At 39.0% G+C, this 16,241-nt stretch overlaps 2 protein-coding genes across 6 annotated transcripts in view; one reads left to right on the plus strand and one right to left on the minus strand.

Annotated features, from left to right (window-relative positions):
- Window positions 1-10,172, plus strand: tmc5 (transmembrane channel like 5). Of its 3 annotated transcripts, XM_089128472.1 has the most exons (18): window positions 1-68; window positions 175-269; window positions 2,343-2,445; window positions 2,534-2,603; window positions 2,705-2,959; window positions 4,009-4,151; window positions 4,671-4,818; window positions 4,895-5,047; window positions 5,134-5,303; window positions 5,394-5,469; window positions 5,562-5,659; window positions 6,318-6,413; window positions 6,503-6,578; window positions 6,660-6,793; window positions 8,251-8,427; window positions 8,521-8,599; window positions 8,696-8,782; window positions 9,259-10,172. In XM_089128472.1, exons 1-18 carry the CDS (start codon window positions 1-3, stop codon window positions 9,319-9,321), a joined length of 2,091 nt encoding a protein of 696 aa, XP_088984598.1. In that variant the 3' UTR covers window positions 9,322-10,172. The 3 variants fall into 3 exon arrangements, with proteins under 3 accessions (XP_088984598.1, XP_039541983.2, XP_088984597.1); XM_039686049.2 differs by lacking the exon at window positions 1-68 and having other exon boundaries at window positions 81-269; XM_089128471.1 differs by lacking the exons at window positions 1-68; window positions 8,521-8,599; window positions 8,696-8,782; window positions 9,259-10,172 and having other exon boundaries at window positions 81-269; window positions 6,660-6,830; window positions 8,251-8,418.
- rab40c (RAB40c, member RAS oncogene family) overlaps window positions 9,573-16,241 on the minus strand; it is a 24,230-nt gene continuing 17,561 nt past the window's right edge. For all 3 annotated transcript variants that reach the window (XM_039686052.2, XM_039686051.2, XM_039686050.2), the window contains exons 6-7: window positions 14,334-14,556; window positions 9,573-12,266 (exon numbers count right to left, since the gene is read on the minus strand). In XM_039686052.2, coding sequence (XP_039541986.1) covers window positions 11,992-12,266; window positions 14,334-14,556 — 498 coding nt within the window. In that variant the 3' untranslated portion in view covers window positions 9,573-11,991. The remainder of the gene's footprint in view (window positions 12,267-14,333; window positions 14,557-16,241) is intronic.

Below are 16,241 nucleotides of genomic sequence, written 5' to 3' on the forward strand. Positions count from 1 at the left end.
ATGAGTCACAGCCCACTTGTACCTTGTATCCTACAATTAAACCACAGCTTCCTTGTTCCTCAAATGAGGTCAGCAAACCCAGCAGTTTATTGTTCCTGGAGTATGTATACATACATGTAATATTTAAAAGGAATTTATTTATTCTCTGTCAAGACAAATCTATGATCAAAACAGCAGAATGAGGAGGATGAGTGCATTCCCACAGCATGGCACAGCTCTGGGAACCCTGGGACTTACTGCAAATGAAATCCGACAGGAAGTTGAAAACAGTAAGTCACATTTGACCGAATCTGCTTGATATTTATATCTATAAATATCTTTAAAATATGCTGCTCTAGAAACATTTCTTATTATTGTTTTATATGTTGAATTTTGTTTATATACGTTATATTTGAGGACACATTTATTTTCATGATTCTTTGATGAACAGAAACTTCAAAAGAACTGCATTTATTTGAAATATAAATATCTTTACTGTCACATTTGATCAACTAAATGTACTAATTTCTGAATAAATATATTATTTAGGCTACTTTTTATTTACAAAAACATTCTACTGGTGGTAGTGTACAAATAGTGTAGTTACTATATATAGTGCTGAATTACTTCTCACACAGGTCATTTTATTAGATGAATGAAACTTGTGAGGTAATGCAAGACTCCTACTTTATGTGTACAAATGTAACGTAATGACGCAAAGACATGCTCGAATCTCCTGTGGAAATCCACCAGCATTTGGCGATTTTCTGCCATTCTTCTTCTCAGATCCTCTCTAACTTTTTCAGGTTAGATATGGACCATCAGAGGATACATAGCCATTTTCAGATTTCTCCATTTCTCTGATTGAGTTCAAGCCCAGGCTCATGCTGGGCCACTCAATGACATTCACAGTGCTGTCCATAGCCACTTTTGCATTGTATTAGCTGTGTGCCTAAGGTCATTGTCCTGTTAGAAGATGAACCTTCTGCCCAATCCGAGGTTCTAGATTAAGACTTCATTACGGCTCACTCTATTTTGTCCCCCAGTCCCTCCCGCTGAAAAAGGCTGGTCACACCACACTTCACTGTTGGGATGGTATTGTGTCCCAGTGGTGAGCAGTGCCTGGTTTCTTCCATACATGATGCTTGGAACTGAGGTACATCAGACCAGAGAATAATGTTTGTCACAGAGTCCATTAGGTGCTTTTTGTTGCAAATTCCAAGTGGGTTTTTATGCATCTTCACTGAAGAGAAGCTTGAGTCTGGACACTCCGCCATAAAGCCCAGATCGGTGAAGTGTTGCAGTGACGCCCTTCTGTAAATTTCTACCATCATCTTATATGATCAACCAGAGTGACCACCATCACCATTCTTGGTCATCATTCTAACCAAGACCCTTCTCCATCCATTGCTCAGTTTGGCTTGAAGGCCAACTCTAGGAAGAGTCCTAATAGACCCTCTTACAGTTGGTAAACATGGTGACGTTTTTTGTGGGCGGAGCTTAGGTGGAGGCAGAAAGATCCATCTGGCCACTTCACTAACGCAAGTTAGCAAGGATTGTTAGCTTGTTTTTTAACAATGACTGGAGAAAATCCGATATTATTTTAATGTGTAAGGTCACTCAGTGTCCAGGACCGCGATTGTTATTTCCAAAAGTTATTTTTAACGGACGGAACCAGATTGGCCGACCTGTAGCCGCCTACACGCTCACTCAATGCATGGATGTTCTGACAGGATTAACGTACGTTACCTCGGTTGAGTGGCCTGACTTCTACACCTACCTTAATATAAACCGATCGTAAAGAGAAACTGAGGCATAAATCTTTAGATGCCTATATGGTCCTGTACAAGACTTGTGTGTATGATCCGCAGTTCTGCTGAGCCAGCGCCGAGACCACGACAATGTAAAGAGTGACATTACAGTGCGATTTTAATGATGTGAATATTTTTTAGAAATAAAAGTTCCAGATACAGCATATTCATTTTCCATGCGCAAAAGGGGTCTATTGTTCCAAACTTCTTCCATTACTGATTATGGAGGCTACATGCTTCTGTCAACCTTCAATGCAGCATATTTTCTTTGTAGTCTTCCCTTGATCTGTGTCTTGATACAATCCTGTCTCTGAGCTCTACATGCTGTTCCTTTGACCTCATGTCTTGCTTTTTGCTCTGATATGCATTTTCAGCTGTTAGACCTTTTATTGAGAAGTGTGTGCCTTACCAAATCATACCTATTTAACTGACTTTTCCACAGGTTAACTCCACTTAAAGCGAAATTAGAATCCTCCTAAGCACATATGTTACACTGTCTACAAAAAGAAGGGCTGTTTTAGATGTGAACTAACTGAATGTCTGTGATCCCAGAGACATCTGAACTGGTAACAGACCTGGTTAACCGGTCAGCCGGAGGCAGATTTCAAGCAATTCGATCATTACCTATGCCCTTAAATGAGAGGAAAACAATCAGGTTAATGTATTTTATAATAATACATTTTTGCAGTATTTCCCACAATGCTCAATCTGATCTAAACTTGAACTTACACTCCCCTCAACAGGAATAGAGTGAACTCGGTCAAACTCTCAAAAACCATCCTCCCTGCAGACTGTCGTCAACAGGTGTCTCGGGTAAAAACATAAACACACTTTTTAAAATCTAGATTTGTTATTATCATGGTTCACAATCAAGTGCTCCGTAATATTTCAAGACTAATAATCCGCCTCTTCAGTCTTTCCGCAGATTCCGCGCCGACTTGGCATCAGCCAGGCAGAATTTGGTTTTATGGCAGGACACCCTGAAGGAGATCGGGGGCAGATTTGGCACTTCTGTCCTCTCCTACTTCTTGTTCCTTAAATGGCTGCTGAAGTTCAACCTCTTCTCCCTTCTCATCAACTTCTGCTTCATAACAATCCCACAAATTGTGCATGCGCCCAATATCAGCGACATCACAGGGTTCAGAGGACTTGAGCTCCTCACAGGGGTGGTGAGTTTTAAAATTGAGTCCAAACATTATATTTATTAACACTTACACTAAGGTTCAATTTGTTAACATTAACTTGTGACCGGCCTGCAAATAATTGTTTATAAGTGTCTTGTTATGCTACCGTATCACCAAATATTGCATCCAATTTTTTGTCAGCTTGTTTTCTTTTAATTAGGACAGGTTTTGAATTTATTTTTGGAACTGATAAATCGTAAGCCTCATTGATCTGAGCCTCACAGATTTGAGTCTGTAATACTCAAAATAGTTTGTTTGTGGACATAAATGTGTGTGTGCGTATTTATGTGTAAAATTGACAAAATTATCCACAAATCACTCAAAAACGTCAAATGTAAGCTCAGATAAATAAGGCCTCAATTCCAAAAATAAATATAAAACCAAATTGAATTGAATCCAATATTTGGTGATGATGTAACATAATGAAAGATTTATAAGCAATTTGTAGGTAAATTACATACATACTTAAATATTTTAAAGTCCCCATGAACCAGAAGTTGCAAACTAATTTTCTTAAGTGTTGTGACGTATTTCCGAGAGTTCGGAATACTAAATGAGGCAAAATAGTGGGCGTGGATTTTTTTTCCAACTAGCACCTGATTGGATCTAGAAAAGTAGGTGTAACACTAATTGGAATTATAAAACTATTTTTTATTTGTTATAACTGCTGCAACCTTAACCTCAACCTTAACTAAAAATCGCCATCTCACCTTTATGTGGATTGACTTGCATGGATGAATTGATCACCACAAAATGATCAATTTAGGCAAAGCATGGTCAATTTTGAATTCATGGGGACTTTAAGTAAATGAATAATAATTTATTAATCATAAACCAATCATGATTTTTTTACAGCTTTAAAAGCTTTTTTTTTATTCAAGATCTTAATAAATTCTTTAAAAATATTGTCCAACAAAATCATGATAATTAATGCATTAACTAACCTTAATGAACTGAACCTTGTGTTGTTCATCATACAAAACTTTGGCTTTCTAGATCTATAGAATATGGAGTGACAATATCTTTGTCGACAGGGTTATTTCAACCAGACGGTCTTGTTCTATGGTGGTTATAATGGTGAAGTGATTGAATCCACACCAACCTACAACATGCAGTTGGCCTACTTTTTCACCATAGCTGCATATCTGGTGCTGTGTGGGGTGTCTCTTATCTACAGGTAACATATTTAGCGGTACAGTTGGTTGCTAAGGCCTTTACAGCATACAAGCAATACAAAGCTTGTTTTGATGCTAGATAACTTCCTGTGGCACAATTTCCATGACTTTCTCACGTAACATTTTTGCCATTCGAAAGCTATATGGAAATATAAGGATCCAGTCATTGGCTATGATCGTTTCCCTGACAATTGAAAATTTGCATTTTGTGACTCAAAGGTCTGCAAATGAGAAACTCCCGCACACTATCAGACCTTGCATTTAAAAATTCTTCGGTCTCACAACCTTCATCAGGCCCGATGAAGTGTGCGGGAGTTTCTCATTTGTAGATTGTCGACCAATCTTTTTTGGTCGATTTTCCTACAGACCTATTATCTGCAGGTGTGCGATGGTTTTTTATTGAGTGACTCAAAGGTCACCATGTGAGCAGAAGTAATGAATGGTGCAACAAGATTAATGTTAGATTAATACCAGAATGGAATGCAGAAAAAAGATCTGGTTTTCTTTTTTCTCCTCCTCAGCATGTCCAGATCCTTTCAGAATAACTTTGTGCTGGAGACAGGACCTGTGTCTGGAGGAGCATGGCGTCTCTTGTGCAGCTGGGACTTCAGTGTTGTCAATGAAAAAGCCATTCAGTACAACAAGAACAACCTCGGCATTCAGCTGAAGGTTCATACCCGCATACCTTCTTGTAGGTCTCATCCCTTTTCCGTTTCCATTGGCTCATTTTGACCGTGTCTTCCAGGAGTCCTTATCTGAACGGTTACAGGAGAAACACAAAACGTCCCTGTCTGACAGAATAAAGCGCCTGTCTCTCCACCTACTCGCCTGGCTGCTCTCTTTAGGACTCGCCATAGGCTCCAGTGCAGGGATCTTCTACCTGTGGACAAATGAGCAGGTAAGTTCATTCACAAAGTAGTAAATACACAAAAAAATACACATTTTGCCTGCATTTCACGCTCGTGTGCTTATGTTTTGCTGCAGACCTTTGATTTAGATCATGATCCAAATGATTTAAAGGCCGAGGCATCTACTCTGCTTCTGCCTGTGGTTGTGTCTCTCATCAACCTGATCGTGCCTCTCCTCTTCTCCCTCATCAGCAAAATGGAGAGCTACTCCAATCCACGTGCACAGATCTACATAAGCATCATCAGGTGTGATCATTGTTTTGTCACCAGAAGCATCAGATTTCTATTGCTAACAATGCCAGGTGACCTCATTATTATTGTCTGTTTTGTTCCTAGAAATGTTATTTTGAAGATGTCCCTTCTTGGAATTCTTTGCTTTTACTGGCTGAATTTTGTTTCCAAAGAAATCGCAGTAGGTGCTCCATAAGTGTAATTGATCGTGGATCACTAGCAAAGCATTATTATGTTTCTTTTTACACAGTTGTAATCTATTTTATATTCAAGTGTTGGGAGTCCTTCGTGGGGCAGAGTGTGTATCGACTGCTGATAATTGACTTCATATTCTGTCTACTCGGCATTTTCTTTGGGGAATTCCTACGCAAGTGAGTCAAATACATCTTGGCTGCTGAAGGAGGTCTGCAAAAGGCAGCTCACATGTAAAACTTGTATGCAGCTTTAGTAGAATCATTCACAGATTTCAAAGAATTAATATACTGCCGTTTTTACGTTTTTTTTTTTTTGTGGTTTTATGTATTTAAAAAGTCTCATATGTTCACCAAGGCTGCATGTATTTTTTTTTTAAAAATGCAGTAAAACAGTAATATTGTGAAATATTACTGCTATTTATTACTGCTAGTCTTCAGTGGCACATGTTCCTTCAGAAACTATTATTATTTTTTGAATAAAAAATCATAAATCTATTAAAAATAGACATATTTTGTAACATTATAAATGTTTACAATTAAATGCATCCTTGCTGAGTAAATAAATATAAATGCTAAATTTAAATATTATTATTTTTTTTACAAATCTTACTGACCCCAAACTTTTGAATACTGTAAAAAAACAGATTTGCCATTAATTTTGTAGAATAAAGTGTTTTTACAGACTGATAAATAAATAAATCTAAGGAAATGGTTTAGATTACAGTTCTATTCATTATATTCCTGTGGACTCTTCCAAATGAAGAGTAATTACTGATTACAGATGACACAGAATCAATAGATTCACTTTCATTTCACTTTTTCAAAATTGCTACAGTGTAATCGGAACCATGTGCATCCAGAGGCTTGGCGTCCCTGAGTTTGACATTGCTAGGAATGTACTCGATCTGATCTATGCCCAGACTCTGGCTTGGTAAGTCAATATCCGCATCTCTTCAGGTCTATACTTTGATATTCCTTCAAGCTGATTGTCTCTTTTATCTCTCTTCCTGTCTGCCCCAGGATTGGAATTTACTTCTCCCCCCTACTTCCTGTAATGCAAGTCATTAAATTGTTTATCATCTTTTACTTGAAAAAGGTAAGCACCATTATAGCATCACTTTGTCCTTTGCAGTCGAGATTATATTGCATGTTCTTAGTCTCACGGTTTCTGTTTCAGATCAGTCTGAGCATGAACTGTCAGCCTCCCAAACACACGGGCAGAGCCGCACAGATGCAGACGGTCTTCATCGCCCTGCTCTTCTTCCCCTCGTTTGTGGGCACACTGTCCATGGTAGCATACACAGTGTGGAGGTGGAGTTGACTACCGACTAAGTGACATATCTTCAATGTAGTTTGTTGCTTCATTTTGTTTCGTATTATCGTGAACAATTCCTAATTCGCCGACAGACAAGAGAGTGGCTCCACTCAATGATATAACAGACTTTAAATCTGAGGTGTTTTTGCATTCCAATCCTCTGATTTTTGGTATTGTTTGTCTATTTAAACATGACCTAGATGGGCGCTTTGTTCTGCAAGCACCACGTTTTTAAAATGCCATGTCGGTTTATTTATTTAGTTGTTTTGAAAGGGTATGTTCATGGCAAGAACAGGGTAAAGGGATACTCCACTTTTTTTTTTTTTTTTGGAAATAGGCTCATTTTACAACTCCCTCAGAGTTAAACAGTTGAGTTTTACCGTTTTCAAATCCATTCAGCCGATTTTCTGATATTCAGAAGAATATCAGTAACCAGACATTTTCTGGTCTCATTGACTTCCATAGTATTTTTTTTTCCTACTATGGAAGTCAATGAGACCAGAAACTGTCTGGTTACTGATATTCTTCTAAATATCAGAAAATGGGCTGAATGGATTCGAAAACGTCAACTCAACTATTTAACTCTGAGGGAGTTGTAAAATGAGCCTATTTCCAAAAAAAGTGGAGTATCCCTTTAAAAAATCTAACCGTGTCAAGTTAAAGGAACAAAAAACCTGACTCAAAGCCCATTAGTGTTTTAAGATGTAAAGCCACGCATTGTGTGAACGAGGCTGTTTTGGCTCTTGATTTTAAATTTGTGAGATACAGCACTGGATCTAACGCTAGTGCGGGCCGCCGGGACAACCTGTCACTCACATGACATCACAGCAATTGCAAACCACAGCGATCCAACAAACTCAAGTGCCGCCTTAAATTTTTTCATGTTCCAGAATGTGTTTTTTATTCAAATATAGACGTCACAAAAGGGATAAAAGATTATCGCAACTTCCATTTTGATTTCCGACTTGATTAAAAATAAGACAAAACGACAAAAAAATCAAGATGTTTCTTATAATAACTCAACCTCTGAACAACTATTGGATATATGAGGCAGCCTAATTTAAAAGTGTAATTACTATATAGCCAGAAAAGCCATAAAAATTTATAAAATAATTTAAAGAAATGTTTTTTTTTATTATTGAATGTACATTTTTCTAGTTTTGCCAGACTTCCATATATTTTAATGGGGTAAAATTTCTGAGTTCAAAATATAATTTTAAAATCCTTCTCCTTAAACCTCATAAAATAAATCATGAGGCAAAAAATTAGGCATTTGAATATTTTCGTGGGGGGTTGGGGTTATGGATGGGAGGACCTTGCCCTTGGTGTCTAAAAATGTTGAGAACCACTGGTCTAGCACATTATGTAGATAAAAGCAGTACAGTGGGGTGCAAAATGCATTGTGTGAACCAGCACTTACTGTATTTTACAGTCTTTTCCACTTGTCTTGCAGCCTGGAGCCCTCAGTTCAGTGTGGGCCCTTCCAGGGTCTCGACACCCCGTTCTACGCCATTTTCAATTGGATTGATTCAATCCAGGAGGACCCTCCTGAAAGCAAATGGGTCTGGTGGATATTTGAAAACGTACTGAGAAGTGAACTCTTCTACTATCTGATTACCCTCATCATCCTGTAAGTCCACAAGCAGGATGTTTTGTGAACGCCTTAACACAAAAGGAAACCTTTTTTCTGGATTTTTCTTCATACTTCCCTCTCTTCTTTCAGAGTCATCACTTTTTTTCTCTGGCAAATCACTCAGGGACGGAAACAGCTCATCAAGACTCTGCGAGAGCAGATTGTGAATGTGAGTGCCGAGATAATACGGACCTCGCTTTAGCATCAGTGTCGTCAAAAACGAATAGTTTTAACCTCAGTGACTCTTCTTCCATCTGCCTGTCAGGAAGGAAAAGACAAAGTGTTTCTCTTGAATAAACTACAAACTATACAGAAGCAGAGAACGGAAATGGCCCCTTACATACCACCTCAGGTGCGTGTTTCTCATGTGTTCTGTCTGGTCTAACATACTTTCTTCTTGCATCTAGTTATCGTTAGTAAAATACTGCACTCAACAGAAAGAGAAACATGTTGTGATTGTGGAGATTTCAGCCCAACACATGAGAACTCAGGGAACTACAGTCCTTAGCAAGCTTCAGGGAAACCCCAGAATAGGGCACCTTCATACTGAAGATACTCTTCTGCCAGGGGCCATGCCTTCAAACGCCACAACCTAGAGCTCACACCGGTAGCCCACGATCCCTTCTGACTTGCAGCGGGGATCGAAATAAGATTAATATTTTTGTAAAATGTATTTCCATCTCACTCTTTCTGGCAGCCTGTAAAAGCAGAAAAAAAGCATAGCATTTTTCTTGTGAGGTTATACATTGAGTAAAGCTGATACTTTTTGCTCATTACAAAGCACTTTTAAACATTCTCATCATCTTGATCTTATTTTCTTTCATGTAGGACTTCGACCAGACACCACATTTCAACACAAACTGGATTAATACTCTGCCCTTCGATATGTGATTCTCTGATTATTTTTGATGTACATGCATTTTTCTGTAAATATTGCATTTATCTGTAACTTATTCCGAAAAATCTAACTATCCAGTGTATTGGATGGGGAGAGGAATTATTTGGAAACCATGTTTTCCCACAACTTAATTTGTTCATTATTTAACATTTTCATTTAGTTAACTAAAACAGAAGAACAATTTAATAAGTCATGGGAATGAATTCTAAATGCGTGGCCATTATATCCTTTTTTCACCCTGCAAGTCATGTGCAGGGCTCTGTACTTTCCTCATGAGAAGTAGGAAAAACAAGCTAACATTTTACCCCAATCATATCCTAATAATTTATTCTGCTATCTTTGTAAATATCAACAAATAAATATTTTAATATGTAAATAAGCATCATCTGTGGTGAGCGATGTTGGATGTAAAGAACCTCAAAACTTTGTTTTACTGATAACAATGTCAATTTTATTGTGAAAAAGTCATTGCTTTCATACACTTAAGAACTGTACAATCAATAATTTAAAAAAAAAGTTTTTCATTGTTATTGTTGCAAGAATTTCTGATAATTATGCAGGTATTTCAGCAGCTTTTAGCTTCAACCAAAGGAAAATAGTGTTAAAATTGTGTGTTCCTACCAAATCACTTTTCCCTTTATCCCGTTCACACAGAAGAGGAAACACCAGGAGGGTCCCGCCATGCTGCCCGACATTAAACTTAAAAACCATGAGCATGTTTTTTTGTTTGTTTTTTTTAAAATATAATCAGAGGCTTCAGTTACAAAGAGGAAAAACACTTTACAATACAAAAAAAAAAAGTTAAATGAAACATTCTAACTAAGTCACAGAATTTCTTTGCACCGTATGATGTGCATATTACAGAGAAGAACAACCAGTGCTCTCGACCGAGAGGCTCAAACTAATACCTACGGATTCTGAAGATGTCCAAAAGGGAATAAAAGAACACTTCTTTGTAGTATTTCTATTACCACAGCCTTTCGGGATTCGAAGATTAATGGGGGGGGGGGGAGGCCAATAACATTTTGTGGACCCTTTAGAAATCATCTCACCCAACAGATGGATACTAATATGCACAACTGCTCTAAATGCAAGACCAACACGCGCCAGGTTCATTCTATCAGCTATAGCGACTGCAAAAGGCCAGTAGCGAATAGCTTATAGGTCAAACACTGAGAGCTTGCACAGCCCTCTAGAGGAAGTTTAAAGGCCTCCTGCTGGCAGCCTGTCGCTCAGCCCGGTTTAAACAGGCTTCATTGGGCAGGTCTGTCGCTGGAGGACGAGGCTCGTCCCTGAGATGAAGGGGGCGGAGGAGAAACGGGGAAAAGATGAGGAACATCTATTATTCAGCAAACGCGGCTCATTAGACCTGGAAGAAATGCGCTGCTGCTTCGGACGTGATTCGAAACCGTCAGGAAAAGCCAAAAGAAGTGCTGTAGATTTCATCTGTGCTTGATATTTAGGAGCAAGCTTGAATGGGTTTATTATCCTTCATTCCGTCATATATACAGAGAAACCATGCTGTATGTGCAGATTAAAAGGGCTCTGAGCAAAAGAGCAGACTTTTGAACTCATGCGACAACACTGAAAACTGGTAGAACACATGGGATTTGAAATCATTGTGCATTTTTACCAAAGTATAACGGGAAAGTACTGAAATGTGTGACAACTGAAGGGTCACAAATGAGAAAAATCAGGCAGTTGTGGTACTGAACGCTGGCCATTAGGAGAGGTAATTACAGTATGTTAAAATATTGTAAATGTGATGAATAATCCCACAAATCATGCAGGAAAAAGCAAATCAGAGGAGCCGAGTAAAAAAATACAAATAAAAAAAACCTCTTTGCCAATACTGTCCCCTGAGGAGAAATTTCCTGTAATCCGTGTTTAAGGAGAAGCCGGTTCTGACCTAAAGAGTAACACCTTTTTTTCTGGATCTTCAAGGACTTTCCAGCAAACAGAATGCGCATGGAAATGCTTGTGCCGTCTCTCTTTTTAGCCGAGTGGTCCCATAGTCCACATTCTGTTGTTAATTCACTATGTTGATTGAGTCATTGTGCAAACGGCCGGCAAATTCAAAGACCACCAATTTGCAGTGCAAATCACATTTTTAATACATCAGTTCATACGCAAGCACTACAAGTAATTTCGCATCAGCCCTCTCATTGTTGGCAAGCATGCAAGACCATGTGACCATGTTGCAGGGAGAACAGAAGGGCTATTTCAGAACAGAAGAGCCAAAAAGAGGAAAACCATATACAAAGCACAGAGGATTATGAGTGTGAGCAACCGAGAACTCAACCAAAGCGTAACAACTTCAAAATGAGGCCTGTCAGCCACTGCAGGGTTTAATCTGCATGAATTCTCCAGCAGAGGGCGCCAGTGAAGAAGGAAACATGCTGTCGGTGATCACTGCATTAAAAAACAAAGAGTCTGATGAAGGACTCGGTTTTTTATTCAAGGTCTGTGGGTGAGAAATCAAATGTACTGCAGCAATGTGAGGGGAACAATGTAGCCGTTCTCTCCACGTTGGGAGGTGCCACACCTCTGTTGCGTCATCGACCCAGCCCTGTGTCGGTTTCCTTGTGTGTTTGCCCGTGTGCACCTGAGTGTTATATAAGGGAAGGGAAGGGAGGGGGCGGCCCCACCCCTATGCCCAGAGGCTAGGAGATCTTACAGTTGCTCCTGGTGCAGTTCTGTGGCGGACTCTGAGGCGGCCGGATGGATTTGGAGCGTTTGAGGCTGTTGCCTTTGCTGCCTCCGGCAGCGTTGGCCAGCGAGTAGGAACGACCGTGCATCATGACGGCGTTCATGCCGTTCGCCATGGAGAATGACTTCAAATGGCTCTTGATGGCTACAGGAAGCGGTAGCTTATCGATTAGGTGCACAGGGGTACAGGAAACAATGGCGCGGCAGCACAAGTCCTGCAGACTGAATACTGCAATGACACAAAAGACAAAACACACACGCTTGAGTTACAAAACAAAGGCGATCAGGACGTTGAGCGGTTACATAATCGAACCATAAAAACGAAATAAGCAAGCATGTGATCCTCCAGGGATTCATTAGTAGCTGTCTCAATGCATCTGCATGCTGAGATCATTTTTATTCTCTTTACAAAAGTAATGAGAACGTTTTAAATGATTCAACATTCCCTCAGCATATGTTAACACGGTCATTTTTTTTTTTCAGATAGAGTCCAATGTAAATGGTTAGACTCACATGGGAATATTATTTAAGTATTAGAATGTAATCTACATTTTTGTTTTAACTCTGGGAAGATGTTAGCAAGGCTTCTTTAACACAGTCAGTGGTTGGGATTGAAACCATATTTACTAACAGTTGTAACTCTTGAATAGTCCTGCTCATGCCTACAGTTTTTAGGGGGTTCTAAACTTGTAATAAACATGAATGATATCTGTAACTATAGTGAAAACGCCTTCATGTATAATGCATTTTATGCCTGGTTCAGATTACACGATTTTAGCCCGATTTTGGCACGATCCGTTTGACGTAGGGTGTCGTGGGGATTCGTAAACGACAACGGACGTCGGGACGCAAGATTCGATCGTATCATCTCGTATAGTGCGTCATAGTGGGCGACAACCTTCGTTGCATCTGCGATGCTTCACGACATCACGACAAAAAGACTAGCATGTTTAATTTTTTTAACGGTCGTCCACGACGGTTCCGTCACATGTATGAGGTTGACCAATAGGAGCACAGAAGCCTTTCTGTACACAACTTTCAAAAATGGCGAAACGAAAGAGAGACGATGGTGCTAACTTAAAAACTAAAATTAAAAATAAGAAAACAATATTTGATCTCAAGTTCTCTTTGGAGCCCACACTGTCCTCTTCAAGCAATCCAGGAACGTGTCCATTGTCGGGTTTTCTTTCTTTTTTTACAGTAAAGCCTTCTTTTCTGAATACGGACAGCCAATACTCACTGCCTTCTCAAGGACAGCCAACACTCACGCCTTCATCCATTGTTCGTTTACATTTGTTTTCGGAAGTCACTCGCTACTAGTTTCACCTTCTCTATGACATCACACACGCCATTAAAGACAACATGCGATGACTGGTCAGGAAGCAACGTGTAGTCTGACATGCGTCTTGTCCACGACACGACAAGATTTTAGGAGTCAAAATCACGTAATCTGACACAGCGACTATCGGAACAGACAAAAAAAAATCGTGTAATCTGAACCAGGCATTAAAGGTATTCATAACGTGAATAATTGTAACCAAAGTTAAAATGCATTACAATATTTGCAAATTCCTTGTCACATCTGAAATGGTTGCTTGTCATGTGTTTTAATGCATCATATGTTCTGAAGGAGTAACCTACATATTATAATGTATTATAACTGTTTACACAAGCATAACATAAGCCTTAAGTAAAGTGTTATCCAAATAGGTTCGTCGATCAATTCCAAATTAACCGACAGCCTTTTCTAAACCAACAGATGGATCTTTTATTTTATTCATAATATAATATAATTAGGACGGCACGATATAAAAAAATGAAAAACTTGTTAAACAACCAATAACATAACAGTTCTTGCATGAACAGTCAAGGAGAATGTGTAAATGGCTGGCATTTTGAAAGGCATGTTGAAAGCACTTCCCGTTCTCTGAAATGCAGGATACCGCATCTGCTAAAAAGCTCATCTGGGGCACTGCGATGTCTCATGGGAAAATCCCACATAATAGTGGAAACAGACAGAGAAAGAAGTGCTTCACTGAAAGCCTTCTGCCTCTAATTACGTAGCTCTGGACGACATACAGTGTGGTTTTCTATGCTAATGGAAAACTATGCTGATCGTGCCTTCCTGCATCACTCAGAAGGTAATGAACGGCTGTATCAGTGGCATTACGGTCTAAAATATCAGGAAGAATAGGCCTTTTTGTCACTTTGAATGGATTTGAAAGTGAGGAGATGTTGCCGTATCGGTCTATCACAGGTTATCTTATTCCTCTGAATGCTCAGGAGAAAGACTCACCTCTGTTGGGCTTCCAGAACTTCTCCATGCCATGCCTCATGAGCACGATGCGTGAGAGCTCCGTAAACGACTCTATGACGTTGAAGTTACAGAGGGGGCTCACTTCGAAAAACGTCATGCCGTTTTTTTCTGCGTATGCCCGTGCCTGTTCTGTGGGAACCTGTCGCTTGAAAGCCAGGTGCAGCCGGTTACCCACAAGAATACGGGGCACACCAGGTGCATGCTGAGGAAAGACAAAGAGAAAAGAAAGTGGGTTACAAAAGGGGGGCCAGAGAGATGAGAACGAGGGAGATGCACAGTCCTGTCAGACTGAGTGAATCTCAAACAGTGTCACAGCTAGTCTCATTTATTTATTCAATAAGGCCTGTCATTTCTGTGGCCTTCTCTAGTCCACAGAGAAAAGAGCACTGTCGAGGAGCTGTACGAGGCAGCTGCAAATAGATTCAAATCAAACCAGAGTCAAGTCTCAAATCTTATTTCTTCGAATCGTGCTCCAAAAAGATGCGACTCAAGACCAAGTAGGGATGCACAATATATCAGTATAACCAATGCTCTGCATACCCAAGCCATTCATGGCCTCGCTGAAATAACATTAATACTATAAATTACTATAAATTCCCTTGTTTGAGGTGTACCATAAAGCTTACATGGTAAAATACGTATGCAATTTTCCGTCATTTGTTTATTTGCCAAACGATGATTAAATCCCATCCAACGCATCTGTAACCAGGTGCATTTTTCCCATAACGCTCCACCCAGCATACATACACGGGTAAAAAAAAGTCACCGCTCACCACTGCCGTATAGGTTACCATATCAGACAATATTACAGATTATTTACATTTTGAGTAACGCTCATTACTGAACATTCAATTGTGCATTAATTAACACTTTTTACATTTAGATTATTTATAATAGTATATGTATTTTTATAATATAATTAAATCTTACTGATAAATACAAAGCCAAATGATTAATTTACACTATTATCAGAAATTGAAATAAATAAATAAAATAAAACTATAATGTATACACTAGTAGTCATATAATATGGGGATATATCTACACTACTGTTTAAAATGGGATTAAATAAATTAAGTAAGACAAGTTATTTTAGATTAAATTAATATTTCATAGCATTTCTGTTTTTGTTTTTATTGTAATACTTTTTTACAATTTTTTGAAAATCTCACTGACCCAAAACTTTTGAAGTGAAGTGCACGTTATTATATGTTGATTGCTAAAACCGTTTACTCCCTAAACTCATTTGACACTTACTGAGCAAATCCCTGCACCATGCACCCTTTCAAAGCTCAGCAAGGTCAAAGCTCATTCTGTGTTGAAATGACTCATGAATTGTCTGACTCAAGTAACAGCAGCAAAGTCAAAGCACAGCCTCAAGTATTCAAATATTTACTAAAGCAGGTCAAAGGTTCTCAAGTTTAAGTCTCCTGTTCCAACTAATACAACCCTCTTTCTTTCCATCATATGTGTGGTTTGTCCAGCACAGATATGTTCCCGACATATGCATCCACATAATTAAACACAAGAACATACAACTTTCAAACAAGGAAGGAAGGAAGAGACTGTAACAGAGAAGCCTACGAGGAAGGGGGCTGCAGTAAGAGAGGACATCCTCTCTGGATATCAAGCACAGGGCCAGGAACAGGAGGACGAAAGACAATATAGCTATAATAAATGGAAGTAGGGCTGGATATGTGGGTATGTATGTATGCATGTATGTATGCATGTATGCATGTATGCGTGTATGTAGACATATACACACACATATATATATATATATATATATACACACACACACATACAGTATATATATAGACAGTATATATATATACACACACACACCTAAATTAACAAGGCTTTAGCATTTCTGTCAGTGAAACAACA

Source organism: Pimephales promelas, chromosome 3 (assembly GCF_988280905.1).
Source record: "Pimephales promelas chromosome 3, fPimPro1.hap1.1, whole genome shotgun sequence".
Classification (NCBI taxonomy): Eukaryota; Metazoa; Chordata; class Actinopteri; order Cypriniformes; family Leuciscidae; genus Pimephales; species Pimephales promelas.